The following is a 15933-nucleotide window of genomic DNA, read 5'->3' on the forward strand; positions in this document are numbered from 1 at the left end:
TGCCACTGATTACCCTGAAACACGCGTAGAAAACGGTAAATGAGATGTGCACTGCAATCTGCGCCTGAAATAGGCGTAAATCAGCTTCATAAATGACCCCATAATGACACATGAATAAGAGAAACAGGGTCTAAATAATTTTTAATAGAAGATATAGAAGGTTGATGGCATGTAGATGGCAGAAGAACCCATTTCAGACTGGTGGCAATCGGGTAATCCTGGCAAACAGATGATTTTGATGGGCAAAATTGTAGCAACCTAAACATTTCTCCTGGAGAAACCCCCCCTTCTATGATGTCCATAGGGCATAAGAACAGGGATGTTCTCCTGACACAGGCCTTCAAGATCTTTAAGATGCGTGTACATGTTGCTCTATCACAGTCAGTTCTGGGCAAGTGTCCGATATCACAGCATGTGTGAGCTCAGAACAACAGAAAATGATGCTTTTAAATTGAACTGGTCATTACTGAACAGGCTGGAACATGTCGAAAACACGTGATATCCAGCAGCGTTTACTAACCTGTGTGCCGTCATCTTCTGGAATACTAACACGTTACAGCAAGGTATGACGGATGTCACAAAGCTGTCTTTTCCAATTAGAGACAGTGACTGACATGACTGTCCAACAGCCGACACGCTGATATACATATTTATTAGTCTGCGCTTATGTACTTGTACAAATGCATGTATGTTTGTCCTACTTTATCGTTTCAAGTCTTTTCTCACCAGAAACAGAGGAATGCATCTCAGAACAGTTAACAAGTTAACATGGGAAAACGTTCCCAAACCTTTCATTTACAAATGGTTTCTCTTGTTTTCTCTTCTGGGATCTGATCCCATTTTTAATGGCCAAAAAAAACACAAGAGAAACCAAAATCTCTGTGACACTAGTGAGGACTGATCTCAATGTAGCAACTAAAAGATCATTTAGACACCGAAGACCAGTTGAAGGCCTCATGCACACGACCGTGTCCGTATTGCGGTCCGCAAACCACGGATCTGCACAATACAGATATGTTCTGACAGCAATCCGCGTTTTTCCGCTCTCCCATCACTAATAATGACTATTCTTTTCCGCAAAACGGACCAGAATAGGACATGTTCTATCATTTGTGAACGGGTGGAGACAGCACGCGGATGACATCTGTACAGTATTCTTTTTATTTTTTTGCAGAAATGAACAGGTACGTATGCCATCCGCTAAAAATGTGGGTAGCACACTGATAAAAATACGGTTGTAAGTATAAGGCCAGAAATCAAATTAATGAAGAATATGCAGAAATGTATAAAGAGTATTATGGACAATAGTGGAGATACCTCATTGTCCAATCTGTGGTTTTACGTATTGCACGTTAGCTGCATTAGTACCCAATAATTCATCCTCTGCCCTAAGGGGAGCCTGTAAATGCGATGCCTGCCTGATGACCTTACCATGTGACTGATCAGATAAAGATCTGTATAAACTGGCCTCAACCAGTGGATCTATCTATGCTCTGTCAGCACGAGTTAACCGCACCGCCCTAGTGTACCCAGAAAATCGGAGACTGGATATCAGGAGAGGCTGCAGGCAGCAGAAAGAGGATGGACAGGTATTCAGAGTCAGGAAGGGGGAGAACAATGAGGCTGTGTCCAGCTCAGCACGGACCACATGCTGAACGCTCATCCCCAGGAACTTTACCATTTTTATACACACACAAGCCTCTGCAAAGAGGATTATCACATCACAAGAAGCAGATCTGGGTGGACACATTGCTGTTCCATGTCTAAAGGCAAGGAGACTTACCTCTGTGCCTGTTTGTTGTTTTATCAAACATTAACATAGCGTCATCAACCTGTACGAGAGAACGGGGAGAGGGGGGCAATCAGTCCAATGTAAATGTATCGGCCTAGGCGTGAAAAAGGGGTTAAAATTGAACGATTACACTTCAGTCGATTGAAAATGACACAGGTGGATCCCATAGAGGAAGCATGCAGGAGAAGGGGAAGGGGGGGGGCATTGTGCAAAGAATAGGGGGTAAGGAGGCCTACAGAGAAGGGCAGGGAGCAAGCAGAGAAAAGAAGGAGCAGGAGGCCACACAGGGACTTCAGAATGAGGGGGAACACAGAGAACAGAAGAGCATGAGGTGCACAGGGAGAAAATGGAGCTCCGAGAAACACCGCTGTTCTGGGAATTCTGTGTGTCCTGCTAGTTCCAGGCTCTAAGATCTCGCAGATATTTATTTACTCATCAGGTCAAACAGTTTCTTGCCTTTCAAAGAAAACCGTTTGGTTCCCTGGAGAATCAGAGGCTCTGGGAGCCCTGTCCTGTTACTATGACTGCAGCTTAGTATGTCCTGAGCCGCAGGGGAGAGGGAAAGAGGCAAAAGCTTTTGTGTGCAACTGAAAAGATGGGGGGAGGGGGGAGGGCCCCACCAGATATCAGGGGGAGAGGGAGTAGGAGATGCAAGGAGAGACAGAGATGTAGAAAGAAGAAACAAAGACAAAAGTGGGCAAGAAAAATAAAAGCAGCAAGAATGAAATGACAAAACACACTACATGAATACAAGTGATGCCGTACGGTACTTTATTCTGCAACCAGTGTGTGCGCACAGGTGAACCACACAATCACAGTCTAGAAATACTTGTAGCAATAAAGCGTGCTCCTGTCATACGTGTGTAATGCACAACGACCCCCCCACCCCTCCCTCACTACACTGTGGTAGATAATCTGCAGCCGATGGGAGAGAAATCCGAGTCATCCAATGATCCCTCCAACCTCCTAATTAAATGGGGACCTAATCGCCTTATAACAAGGCTTGTTCGTCAGTGTCTATGAGGGGTTTAGAATGGGGGAGGGCTATCCTCAGGTGTCATGGTCAGAGAAGAGAAGCCATACTTTGCAATAATCTGATTATCGCTGCAGAACTGCAACTTTTAATATGCCTGTTGTATATACCAATTCTTTTCAACAACAACGTCTATTGCTTTATTCACCTAATCCCCAAATCTACAGGCCAAATCTCCCCACGTGCTGACCAGCGACTTACTGACGCGGGTAAGAATGCCTCCCCAGCTGTCATAGAGACCACAGGCCGCCATTATCGCGATGATGGATTTTCGGCTAATTACTAAACGGCTCTGTCAATAATTTGCGCCCTGGAAGTTTGGGATCTGCTTGACATAAAACATGGCCACCCCCCTTCCCACAATACCGACTCACCTTTCCAAACTGCTCAAAATATTGTTTTACATCCTCAACAGTCGTATTCACTGACAGTCCGCCCACAAAGATCTTCTTTGTCCTTGTCACCATCTGTAACAATTAAGAGTAGTTAGATGACGTGTGCGGGCAAGAGACTGACCAGAGGACAGGAGTCAGGCATGACAGATTTTTCCTAGATCCCTGGAAGGTTATGGAGTGTGCAGAAAAGTATTCTAGTTCTTGTGAAAATCTCAGTCTTTGCTATAGGGAGAGCAGAGGGAAATGAATCCAGCGACTATATAAAGACATACATCACATAAAACCATAAGACAAAAACAATCAGAGCAAGTAATAAAATGAGCCTTGTTTGAGGGTCTCCCAGCTGCCCCTAATTACCCTGGTGCTAAGCTTCCTGGCTCTGACACCAAGATGCCGTCTGTCAACAAACTACTTAAGGGAATTAACCCAGTTCTGCCGGTGTTTGCAGGGCCCAATTCTGATCCACCTGCTAGTTATTGGACGTAAGCCGATTTCCTTCCAATAGTTACAGCTCCCTCCTAGCCCTCTCCCCTGCTGCTCTAACCGACTGTCCCCAACTAACTCCACCGCGCTGCTTCCAGGAATTCTGAAATAAACCAATTTTCCCGTCCTTAGTAATATCTGCCAATGGAAAGCTACATACTGAGAATACTGAACTCACCTTGGGCTGAGCTCTGCGCGGAAAAGCCACTTTTGGGTCAATCTGAAAATGAAAATATGGAGATTTGAAACTTTTTTTGGGACAACTGAAAGAACTACAAAGAACAAAGGCCTACTGAGATGTAATATATAAACGTGACTAATGCCTAGAAAACTGTAGAGCGAGAGACAAAGACAGTAAAACCTACTGAGTAACATAAAAGGAATTGTCAACCCCGTTGACTAGTGACCAATTAGAAACACAACAGACATGTGGGTCCCCACCGAAATCGCATCTTAAAAAAATTGTGGCTATATGCAGAGAGGTAAGCAATAACTTAGCCGTACTCTGCAGGCGCTTCCCTAAACATCTATACAATGACAAAATAAGTAATGCCGTAAAAAAAAGTAGTGCTGACCATACCAGGAAAAATACTGTGCACATATACAGCAACCTAGGATTTGCCCCCTACACAGATTTACACAACATACATTATAAAATGTATCATGAATTATTAAAATAACTGCGGTATTTTATGTGCAAACATCACAAAAACCTCCGGGCCCAGCTAATGATCGTATTATATAATGTACAGTTCTGTGCTGTAGACAGCCCAAAGTTCATAGTATCGTAAACTAGACTACATGACCTGTGTGCTTAGATACTGTAGGAGCTGAACAAGAAACCAGCATCTTTTTATTTTATTTTCATCTTTTTACATATGGGTCTTTTAAAAAAAAAATCAAACTGAAAGTCAATGGTTAAAATTGGCCAGATTTACTAATCCTGTAGATGGCGTAAGATTAGGCTGAGTTCACACCTCAGTTATTTCCATCAGTTATTGTGAGCCAAAACCAGTAGTGAAGCCTACTCAGAGATAAGGTATAATGGAAAGATCTGCTCCTGTTCTGTGTTTTTGACCCAAACCTGGTTTTATCTCACAATAACTGATGGAAATAACTGACTGAAGTGTGAACACAGCAGGCCTCTTTTTTCAGTTTCCGATTTTTGCGTTCCGTATATGGAACCATTCATTTCAATGGATCCGCAAAAAAACGGAAGGTACTCCGTATGCCGTCCGTTTTTGTATTTCCATTCCGTTCAATGATAGAAAATGTCCTATTATTGTTCGCATAACGGACAAGGATAGTACTGTTCTATCAGCGGCCAGCTATTCCGTTCCACAAAAAATGTAATGCACACGGACGTCATTCGTATTTTTTGCGGACCCATACGGTCGTGTACAAGAGACCTTAGGCCCCTTTCACACGGGGGAGAATTCCGTGCGGGTGCTATGTGTGAGGTGAGCGCATTACACCTGCACTGAATCCGGACACATTCACTTTAATGGGGCTGTGCAGATGAGCGGTGATTTTCACGCATCACTTGTTCGTTGCGTGAATTCGCAGCATGTTCTATATTCTGCGTTTTTCACGCAACTCAGGCCCCATAGAAATGAATGGGGCTGTGTGAAAATCGCAAGCATCCGGAAGCAAGTGCGGATGCGGTGCGATTTTCACGCATGGTTGCTAAGGACATGATAGGGATGAGCAATCCCGGACCCCGTTAAAGTCTATTCACTATATCATTTCCCCTTATAACAATAGCATTCTTAATACAGAATGCTTAGTAAAATGTGCCTTGAGGGGTTAAAAAATAAAATAAAATGAACTCCCCTTATCCACTTGATTGAGCAGCCGGCATAGTCTTCTCTCTTCTTCTTTCAGGACCTGCAAAAGTACCTTTGAAGACGTAATCGCGCTGACCACGTGGTGAGCGTGGTGACGTCAGCGCAGGTCCTGCTGAATGAAGATAAAAGGATCTTCTATCTTCATTCAGAAGGACCTGCGCTGAAGTCACCGCGCTCACCACGTGGTCAGCGCGATTACGTCTTCAAAGGTACTTTTGCAGGTCCTGAAAGAAGAAGCAAGAAGACGATGCCGGCTGCGCGAACAAGTGGATGAGGTGAGTTATGTTTTTATTATTTTTTAACCCTCATTTGACATTTAACTTTGCATTCTGTATTAAAAATGCTATTTTCCATTATAACCAGGTTATAATGAAAAATAATAAAATCTACAGAACACCGAATCCAAACCCGAACTTCAGTGAAGGTCTGGGTACCACATTCAGTTTTTTTTCACACGCGTGCAAAAGGCATTGCACTCACGCGGAAAAAACTGAACATCGGAACGCAATCGCAGACCTGACTGCAATTGCGTGCCTACTCGCGCGGGTTTCCCGAAATGCACCCTGAACGCATCCGGCCCTCACCCGCGAAGCCCATGTGAAAGAGGCCTTAGGCGTCATGCACACGACCGTATGTACTTTGCGGTCCGCAAAAAGCAGATGACATCAGAGTGCATTCAGTATTTTGAGGAACAGAACAGCTGGCCCCTGATAGAACAGTACTATCCTTGTCCGTAATATGGACAATAATAGGACATGTTCTATTTTTTTGCGGAACGGAAATACGGACATACGGAAACAAAATGTACACGGAGTAACTTCAGTTTTTTTTGCGGACCCGTTGAAATGAATGGTTCTGTATACGGTCCACAAAAAAAAACAGAACGGACACGGAAAGAAAATACGTTTGTGTGCATGAGGCCTTAGACAGACTGCCTAGACCTGCACCAGATTTATCACAGGGGCTCCGGCTGGAGGATAAATCTGGTGCAGGGAGAGACACGTCTTTCTGACTCTGTCCCAACTATTGGTTGGCTTATTTTAAGACCAGAATTGTGCTGAAATTTTGGTGTAAAATGGTGCAGCTTAAGCCCGCCCAGTTTCCCCACTAAGTCCTGCCCACTTTCTAAGTCCACCCCTTTTTCAAGCATGTCGGGGGGGGGGGGGGGGAGCAAAAACCTTACATGCGCCAAATTGCACCACTCTTTTAGAGAGATTTTTGGCACGGGTACATCAGTGAATCTGCGCCAATGTCTATTAATTTGGTTTTATTATCTGGTGATTAACATGACTCCCTATACATTAAAAAATGATGCTAACTACCACCCAAGACCACATAGGCCCATCATAAAAACTCTGGAAACTTTTAAATTCACCAATAATTTACAAAACAGAATAAAAACTAGCGCTGCCGAGTACAGCCGATGTAACTCCAGAAGTGAGCTTTATTGGTGTGGATACAATGCGTTTCGCGGTTGGACTCACCCCCTTCCAAGTAAGATTACCCTTTATAAAAACTCTGAAAACATAAATTCACCAACAGAAGAAAATCTAGTGCTGCCTCTAGAATATTTCATATCAGGATTCTACTAAAATATATAAAAAATGCATCTAAACAGCACATGGATTTTTGAACATCTGATGTAGCTAAAGGGGCACTGCCATCTTAGACATTCCTAGCTTATCCGGTGTATATTCCGTATACGAGATGGGAATACCCTTTTCATGGATGACAGACAGCTCACACCAGGGTTTGCCTTTTTTACTAAATGATGAATCAATTATGTTTTTGCAATAAGAATTCAAGCTATTTATGTAAATTAGACAATCACATAACGCAAAGGAGTTGTCAAAACTAATTACAAACTGTTCATCAGATGGATTCATGACATCAGTGGACGCTGTAGCAAAATATATGTGCCTGTACGGATCCTATATCAGCCCGGTGACACCCTCATCGCCATGGTTACTGTAAACATTCACTCCAGGAGCGCTGCTCATTTCATACGGAAAACAGCTTTTCATGTCGGATCACTGCAATTACTTGCTGAGAGTAAATTTATGGGCCAGTTTACATGTCTTTCCCAAAGTTTCGTTTTAATGACAAGTTACATGAGGAGTTTTTATGGATGCTTGTAAGATATGGTGGTTGCTACCTGGACACCAGGGTCAGGACTGGCAGACCTCACCGACTCGCCATGGACTGGGGAATGTTTGTGCTTCTGGGCATCAAGGGAGAGAAATCAAAACAGGAGATAGAATATCCCAACAATACCCCTTTGTCATGACATTCCTCTGTGCTATGTCAGCAAAGGCCAGGAAGATGCTATTAGCGGAGAAAGCGGCCGCTCAGAGCAGGAGGGAATGCACCAATTTCACATCCCTAAACACAAGTCACTATTGTTACAGGTAAATGGCACAGACACCTGTAGCATTCAGTAGCCGGAGAAGAGACAGGAAGGGTACAGACAGACAGAGACAGCGTGAGAGGGCATTCTGGACTTAAGAAAAAAAAAAAAAACGTCATTCCCACATGGGTCCTGTTACATGCACATAGAAGGTAGTGATCTACATGCGACTTAAAAAAAAAATATCAAAAGTACAATTCACCAAAGCAGCAGCCTCCAGATAACACCCGTCCAGCAGCATCGAATCCAGAGATAATTACGGCAGAATCGGCCATGTTGTGCACACTCAACACTGTATGGAAGCCCTCAGTGATACAGGTATACACGTAAAGAGAGAGCCTAAAACTATCTTGGTTAAACCCCTAGTAAAACATGCCTTATACTGGTAGAAGTCCACTGTTAGTAAAAGTATAGGCGCATTATATACACTACAGATACAAAAAAGCCTTAAAGTGTTTGTATTTATTTTTTTAAACTGCAGGGTGACAGGGTGGGAAATGGTTAAAGAATCATGTTGGCTGTTCCTGTGTTTTTGGTACATATATATATATATATATATATATATATATATACTAAATTGCACAATATATGTATTCTGAAAACCAATAACATTAAAAAGTTTCATAATACATTCTGATCAGGAGAAGATTATACTTTCACACTAGCGTTATTCTTGTCCGGTATCGAGTTCCGTCCTAGGGGCTCAATACTGGAAAAGAACTGATCAGTTTTATCCCCATGCATTCTGAATGGAGAGCAATCTGTTCAGGATGCATCAGGATGTCTTCAGTTCAGTCTTTTTGCCTTTTATCTCCGTCCAAAATTCCGGAACACTTGCCAGAATGCCGGATCCGGCTTTTTTTTTCCATTGACATGCATTAATGCCGGATCCGGCCCTGAGTGTTCCGTCAAAACTGATCAGTTTTTGCGGTCTGCGCATGCTCAGACCGCAAAAAATTTTGAAAAGTTTTTCCAGATGACATCGGAGAGACGGATTTCAATGCATTTGTCAGATGGATCAGGATGACAGATGCCATCATTTTGCATACGTTTTGATGGATCCGGCAGGCAGTTCCGGCGACAGAACTCCCTGCCGGAATACTCTGCCGCAAGTGTGAAAGTAAATAAGCTTTGTAAAATACACACTAAGATGAAAAACGTGATTATGGTTCGTTCAACACACTGATGACTGATTCATGGAATTTACCATAACTGATAGAGTACAATAAAAACTCCCTCATATACTTCAAACAGTAGCCAAGTCAAGTAGTCGGGAGCTGCCAGACCCCAATTAATTGACAATGAAAACTTTTCCATCACAGTCCATGTCAAGGCATCATTTAAAATGGTGGGCCTCCCCCAGTTTTGCTAACTTAACCCTCTAGAGCTCGAACCAGACCCTCCAACCGCGGGTAAATTATAAAGTGTCTACATTTGCATCTCTTCTGTTTCCCACTGTTCTTTGTATGAAACACACACTTGTCCCCTCCCAGGTAACAAAAGAAACTTCCCATCCAAGGAGCTGGGGACAGCAGCATGAGCTGCACCGCTCCCCCTCCCCCTGTGTCTGCAGAGACACAGTCCCCAGTGCCACACAGCTCTCGTGATAAACAAGAGCCCACCGACTGGGACGCACTGAATGGAAAGTGCCAGGGAGTTACCCGAATGGCTGCACAAGTTACATGGCTCCAAACAATAATAATAAGAGACAAAAAAAGGAAATCATAAAAAATCTGATCTATCCACAACCATCTAGATATATAGAAAATATATATATATATATATATATCAATAACAAGTGTATTTTTTTACAGTGGTATCACGAGAATACAATCTTTGTACAGTGCTGCAGAATATGTTGGAACTATAATGGTATAGAAGTTGCTGGATAAATAAAAATGTAAAAAAATAAATAAATGACTGTCTACAGAAAACTGTAACGCATATACTGATATTGACAAAAGCCTACTGATCCCTGTGCACAGATCTCTGCCTATTGTAAATCCTCTAGGGGGAAGTTCTAATGATCCTGACAACCTGACGAAAGCTCCTCCTGCCACCTGAAATGTTTCGTAAGAATTGCACGGTCTATTCTTCCCTGAGACTTAATGGATGCGATTCTAACCTTGCTCACCTCCGTGGTCTATGCCGAGATCAGCCCCACATTAGTATTTTCACCGTATAAATGGAATAGATCTGAAATTTTCTGGAAATTGCGTTATTTTGTTGTTCACCTGCCAATAATTACACAAGTCTCTGGTGTCCCATCAGGTATTGTCTTATGACAGGTCTGCCGCATCCTCGGAATACTGCTAGGTATCATGGGAGTTGAAGTTAGCCAGTCTATTTATATGGTAAACGTTCAAGTAAAAGGAACTGATGGAGAATCACGAAAAGAAAAAAAAACGGATACCCAGAAAGTCATTCGTGTAGTGTAGGATCTACAGCTGCTCACGGTATAGAAAACAGGTAAAAACAACAAAACACTGTAGTAAACCACTACTGATAACTAACGATTTAGAATAAACTATTGATTTGAAGTCATAACAAGGTCACACGGTCATAAGGCGAACACACAAACATAGAAATCTTAGAAGAAAAATAAATGATAGAATAAATAACTAAAAAGCTAAGAGACATTAATGGGTATGTGACAAGAAAGCAGTTGTACGAACTGACGACCTTCTAAGATCTGGTCTCCAGTACTGAACACAGCAGTCTAGCTAGGTTCTTTTTAGTGATCTAGTATGTGGCATCACTAATGGGAATGACACAACCTATACAACACAGTATCATACCTGCTTTCCCCCACATGCTGTCTAAATTGCTTGCCTGCTAAATAAAAAAGATACTTTACTTTTCACACAAATGACGAGCAAGTCCGTATTATCTGCAGCAGTTGACGCCACCGCGCCACTAAAGCTGAAGATCACCTATGAACCTTGCACTGGCTGTAATTCAGCTACAGTCGGCGCAAGTGTGAACCATTGTCTGTACCCAAACTTCTAAAGAATCACGTTGGGTAGAAGACCGTAGGCCTCAGTGATGATCCACTGTCACATTGTGAAATATTGTCCACAACTCCAACGCCATCGTCTATACAACAGATAATTCGTAAGGACAAACTCTGCAACATTCTACGTAAAACACATGTATCCTTCCACACAGACTCCATATGACAACAGTTCAGTGAAGAAAGGGTCTCCATACCGTCTTTGAGTCCAGTTCATGTCTTGACTGAGCAAGGACTTTATCCACTCCGGCCTGGTCCATAAAAGTGACAAATCCAAATCCCCTAATGAAGAGCAAAGAAAAAAGACCCTTGAGCTGCGTACGCCTAGGACCCAGAACATCAAATCCATAGTTTACACCGGACCTCACCTGGATCTCTTGGTCAATGGATCTCTCATGACAAGACACTCCTTCACGTCCCCGAATTGACTGAAATACTCCCGCAGGCCCTCTAGAAACACAAGAGCAGCCTATCACAACCAAGCGAGGCAGACGGATCCCAGAATGCACCAGAAAATCCAATCACATCGTGTCCAAGCAAAGGGGAGAGGGAGAGAACGCGATGGAGGGAGGGTGCACATATGAGGGAGAAAGAAAGAAAAGGGTGGAGAACACAAGGAAGAAAATAGGGGTGAAAAAGTACAGGGGTGCGAACAATTCAGAACCCGCGCCTTCTGCCCACCCCACTCGGTGCTATGATCCCCTGCTCACCTTGTGTAGTCTGCCAGCTCAGTCCCCCGATGAACATTTTGCTGGAAGGACAAAAAGGAACAAGAAGAAGCGTCAGGAAAGACAAACAAAAGGCAAACGCTAAGTCATAACTTATCTGTGTGAAGGTGTATATAACGCGACGTGAACAGTCGTCTTCAGGAGAAATGTCAGGGCACCGGGAAAATACCTGGATGAAAACCTGGGGCAAGAGCGGCAGATGACGAGAGGGCCTCAGAGCTACTGCCGCGCCAACCGACTGAAATGAGCATATTGTAATATGGTATATCGTGAAGGATATTACATTAGGGGAGAGAGAGGAGGAGGCATGGACAAGGAAACCTGCCCAAAGTTTATCAATCTGGGCTATTTTCTAAAAGGGCTTCAATCTCCTATAGACTTTTCTTAAATCCATTAATGACTGCCACACTTCAGTAGATAGATAGATATGAGGAGATAGATAGATATGAGGACATAGATATGAGGAGATAGATAGATAGATAGATATTAGGAGATAGATAGATATGAGGAGATAGATAGATAGATAGATATGAGGAGATAGATAGATATTAGGAGATAGATAGATAGACAGATATGAGGAGATAGATAGATAGATATTAGGAGATAGATAGATATGAGGAGATAGATAGATAGATAGATAGATAGATAGATAGATAGATAGATAGATAGATAGATATGAGGAGATAGATAGATATTAGGAGATAGATAGATAGACAGATATGAGGAGATAGATAGATAGACAGATATGAGGAGATAGATAGATAGATAGATATGAGGAGATAGATATGAGGAGATAGATAGATAGACAGATATGAGGAGATAGATAGATAGATATGAGGAGATAGATAGATAGATATGAGGAGATAGATAGATAGACAGATGAGGAGATAGATAGATAGATATGAGGAGATAGATAGATAGACAGATATGAGGAGATAGATAGATAGATAGATAGATAGATATGAGGAGATAGATAGATAGACAGACAGATATGAGGAGATAGATAGATAGATATGAGGAGATAGATAGATATGAGGAGATAGATAGATATAAGGAGATAGATAGATAATATATAGATAGATATGAGGAGATAGATAGATAGACATGAGATAGATGATAGATAGATATGAGGAGATAGATAGATATGATATATAGACATGAGATAGATATTCAATTATTGAGTCATAAAGCAAAGATAATCAGACGACTTCAGAAACTAGTACAGATTCTGACTTGTGGGACCACCAGGAAACTTGAGAGGCACATGATCCCCCCCCCCCCCCCCCCCCCCCACCCCTTCCTCTCTGTATCCCTCCATCAGAGCGATCACTGGGTGACTATGACATTTTCCACAGCTTTGTGACTTTACAGAAGACACTGCTAGGGGCCATAAGCTATAACCTACACCAGCAGAAGTGTGGACCAGAAACTTATCAGGAAGGTAGAGCAGGAGTGATGCCCTGCATGATCAGCACCAGGGATTAGGGTACAGCCCCATGATGGGGGAACATCACAGTCACAGAAATAATCAGGATGATGGAATATTACATTTAGAAGCTGGCACACTGAATACATGCCAGTGTCAGGGGCAATAATCAAAGTGCCACTTAACTTTAGCTGAACCAGAGACTCCAGAGAGCTGGCAGCCATAGTCACAAGTGCTGCCCTGGACATCACTCCTTCTGCATCGCTCCAGGGGGTCAGCACCAATGGCCCAGGAGAACGATCGCCGCTGTGGCCTCTTTTTACTCACGTCCCAGACCCTGCACATAAGGTCCCCATGTATCCAGGTACCTCCCCACGTAAGATGCCCTTCTGAGGCCAGTACGGCACAGATCCCAGTGGAAAGACGGCGGCACCGGGCATACGGATGGGCTGAGCTCCTTACCAAGGATCGTGCGCAGAGTCCGGGGGCGACAGTCCGGGCTGGGGCGCTTCTGTCTCCATTCGGTCTCTGGCGGCTCCTGAGAACGGAGGCAGCTCCCGGGACAAGAGGATGGAAGGAGGCGTGGCGGCCCCGCCCATTAAACCCTACCACACCCCCCTTTGGGACAGAACATAGCGGTTTATCCGAAAAGGAAACGCCCCCCTCTATTAGACCACGCCCTCACGCTACGATGCGCCCCGCCCCTCGTCCTGGAGCCCTCCCAGACACCTGCCCCCACCCCCCCTTACTGAGCCAGCTTGCCACTGACTGTCCCTAAAGCCACTGGAAATGCGGTGGGGGTGGGGATGACATTCCTCCCGGACTTCATATGAAGCATTAACTATGAATCACAAGCCCTAGAAAAAGGGGCTTCCAGTAACCTGTCACCATGCCCTGCCCGGCTGTGCTGGCATCACCAGTGCATTCTAATGGGCGCCATTGTAAGGCTGGCCAAACTTTTCTAATAAAATGATGCTCATCCTGCGCAGGGCACAGCCAGGACATCACACCTGCCATATACCATGTATGTGCGGATCCTGGAGAGGGGCAGCAGGTGTCCAGCCTGGCAGCACCAGCTACACCACATACTGGTTTTTACATAAGAACATTTCTTTCCCCATTTAGGCTACGGCCACGTGATGCATTTTTTGAAGCCAAAACCAGAAGTGAATTCAAAGAAGAAAAGTGGTATCAGTCCTTAAAGGGGTTGTTCATATCTGGTGACTTTTTCTTCCAATCGTACTTACCTCATCCCTGCTGCTGGGTTCCAGCTCCATCGCTTCCGCACCAGCTTCACAGGTCCCATGGCAACATCATCTTTGGTCATGTGACCGCGGCAGCAGTGATGTGTCACCTGTGTGGCATGTCATGTGCCCATGTGGGTGACACACCACCACTATGGTCAATCAGTAGCTGCAGCGATCAGGCGACCCACGTCAAAAAAAGGATGTTGACACGGGGAGACCTAGGAATGGCAGGGCCGGTGGGGGAGCGATGGAGTCGGAACCCATCAGCGGGGATCAGAGTAGTATGATTGCCACCACGGGTCTAGTGGGTCTGAAGAAAAAGATAAACAACACCTCTCTGCGTTTATGATCCACTCCTGATTTTGGCTTCCAAAACTGAATCAAGAAACCTGAACGTGTGACCGGGCCCTTAAGGATAAACACGACCGTATGAATGAGTCCGCATCCGCTCCGCAATTTTTTGCGGAACTGGTGCGGACCCAGTCATTTCTATGGGGCCAAAAAAGATGCGGACAGCACACAGTGTGCTGTCTGCATCGGTTGCTCCGTGCCAAGGCCCCGCAAAAAAAAATAGAACGTGTCCGCAATTACTATGACAGCCGCGGCATGTGCGGTCCGCAAATTGCGGAACGCACATGGGCCGGTGTCCGTGTGACTGTAGCCGAATGCAAAGTTCTATTAATTAAATAGGCCTACGTTACATAAAAGATTATTTATTAAATAAATACCTAATTTGTGCTTATGTGACTTTCTATATTTAAGCTATTGATCACCAAGAGCTGATCAGTGTCCCAAACTGATCACAAACTAGTAGTTCTTGTTAGTTTTTTGCCTATACTGTATCATGGAGAACTTGATTAACTGTTCAACTACTTTACATAGTAAAGTTTACCAGTAAAAAAATAAATAAATAAATTGTCTTACAATCACATAACGATCGCACGTGATCCATCCTAAAAAATATTACTCAATTACTAAAACTCAATATTACTCCATTTTATAAATTGTGATATAAAATAATCATCCATACAGCCCACGCCTTAGGGCTCTTTCACACCTGCGTTCTTTTCTTCCGGCATAGAGTTCCGTCGTCGGGGCTCTATGCCGAAAGAATCCTGATCAGTTTTATCCTAATGCATTCTGAATGGAGAGAAATCCGTTCAGGATGCATCAGGATGCCTTCAGTTCCGGAACGGAACGTTTTTTGGCCGGAGAAAATACCGCAGCATGCTGCGCTTTTTGCTCCGGCCAAAAATCCTGAAGACTTGCCGCAAGGCCGGATCCGGAATGAATGCCCATTGAAAGGCATTGATCCGGATCCGGCCTTAAGCTAAACGTCGTTTCGGCGCATTGCCGGATCCGACGTTTAGCTTTTTCTGAATGGTTACCATGGCTGCCGGATCCGTCTTCAAATGCTTTCAGTTCACTTGCGTTTTCCGGATCCGGCGTGTAATTCCGGCAAGTGGAGTACACGCCGGATCCGGACAACGCAAGTGTGAAAGAGGCCTTAGGGCCTTTTTATGGGTGGATAGAGCGGGCAATAATTGGGAACGAACAGTCAT

The 15933-nt window shown here is 43.9% G+C and overlaps 1 protein-coding gene across 2 annotated transcripts in view; it reads right to left on the reverse strand.

The window, feature by feature from the left end:
- The window catches only part of MSI1 (musashi RNA binding protein 1), a 32374-nt gene extending 18658 nt beyond the window's left edge, over positions 1 to 13716 (reverse strand). The window contains exons 1-7 of one of the 2 annotated variants that reach the window (XM_044289415.1): positions 13587 to 13716; positions 11681 to 11721; positions 11339 to 11420; positions 11168 to 11252; positions 3882 to 3923; positions 3200 to 3292; positions 1784 to 1832 (exon numbers count right to left, since the gene is read on the reverse strand). In XM_044289415.1, the coding sequence (XP_044145350.1) occupies positions 1784 to 1832; positions 3200 to 3292; positions 3882 to 3923; positions 11168 to 11252; positions 11339 to 11420; positions 11681 to 11721; positions 13587 to 13645 (451 nt within the window). In that variant the 5' untranslated portion in view covers positions 13646 to 13716. The remainder of the gene's footprint in view (positions 1 to 1783; positions 1833 to 3199; positions 3293 to 3881; positions 3924 to 11167; positions 11253 to 11338; positions 11421 to 11680; positions 11722 to 13586) is intronic. The other variant, XM_044289406.1, reaches the window with a different exon arrangement.
- Between the last annotated feature and the right edge of the window lie 2217 nt (positions 13717 to 15933).

The sequence above is a fragment of the Bufo gargarizans genome, chromosome 1, assembly GCF_014858855.1.
Source record: "Bufo gargarizans isolate SCDJY-AF-19 chromosome 1, ASM1485885v1, whole genome shotgun sequence".
Classification (NCBI taxonomy): domain Eukaryota; kingdom Metazoa; phylum Chordata; class Amphibia; order Anura; family Bufonidae; genus Bufo; species Bufo gargarizans.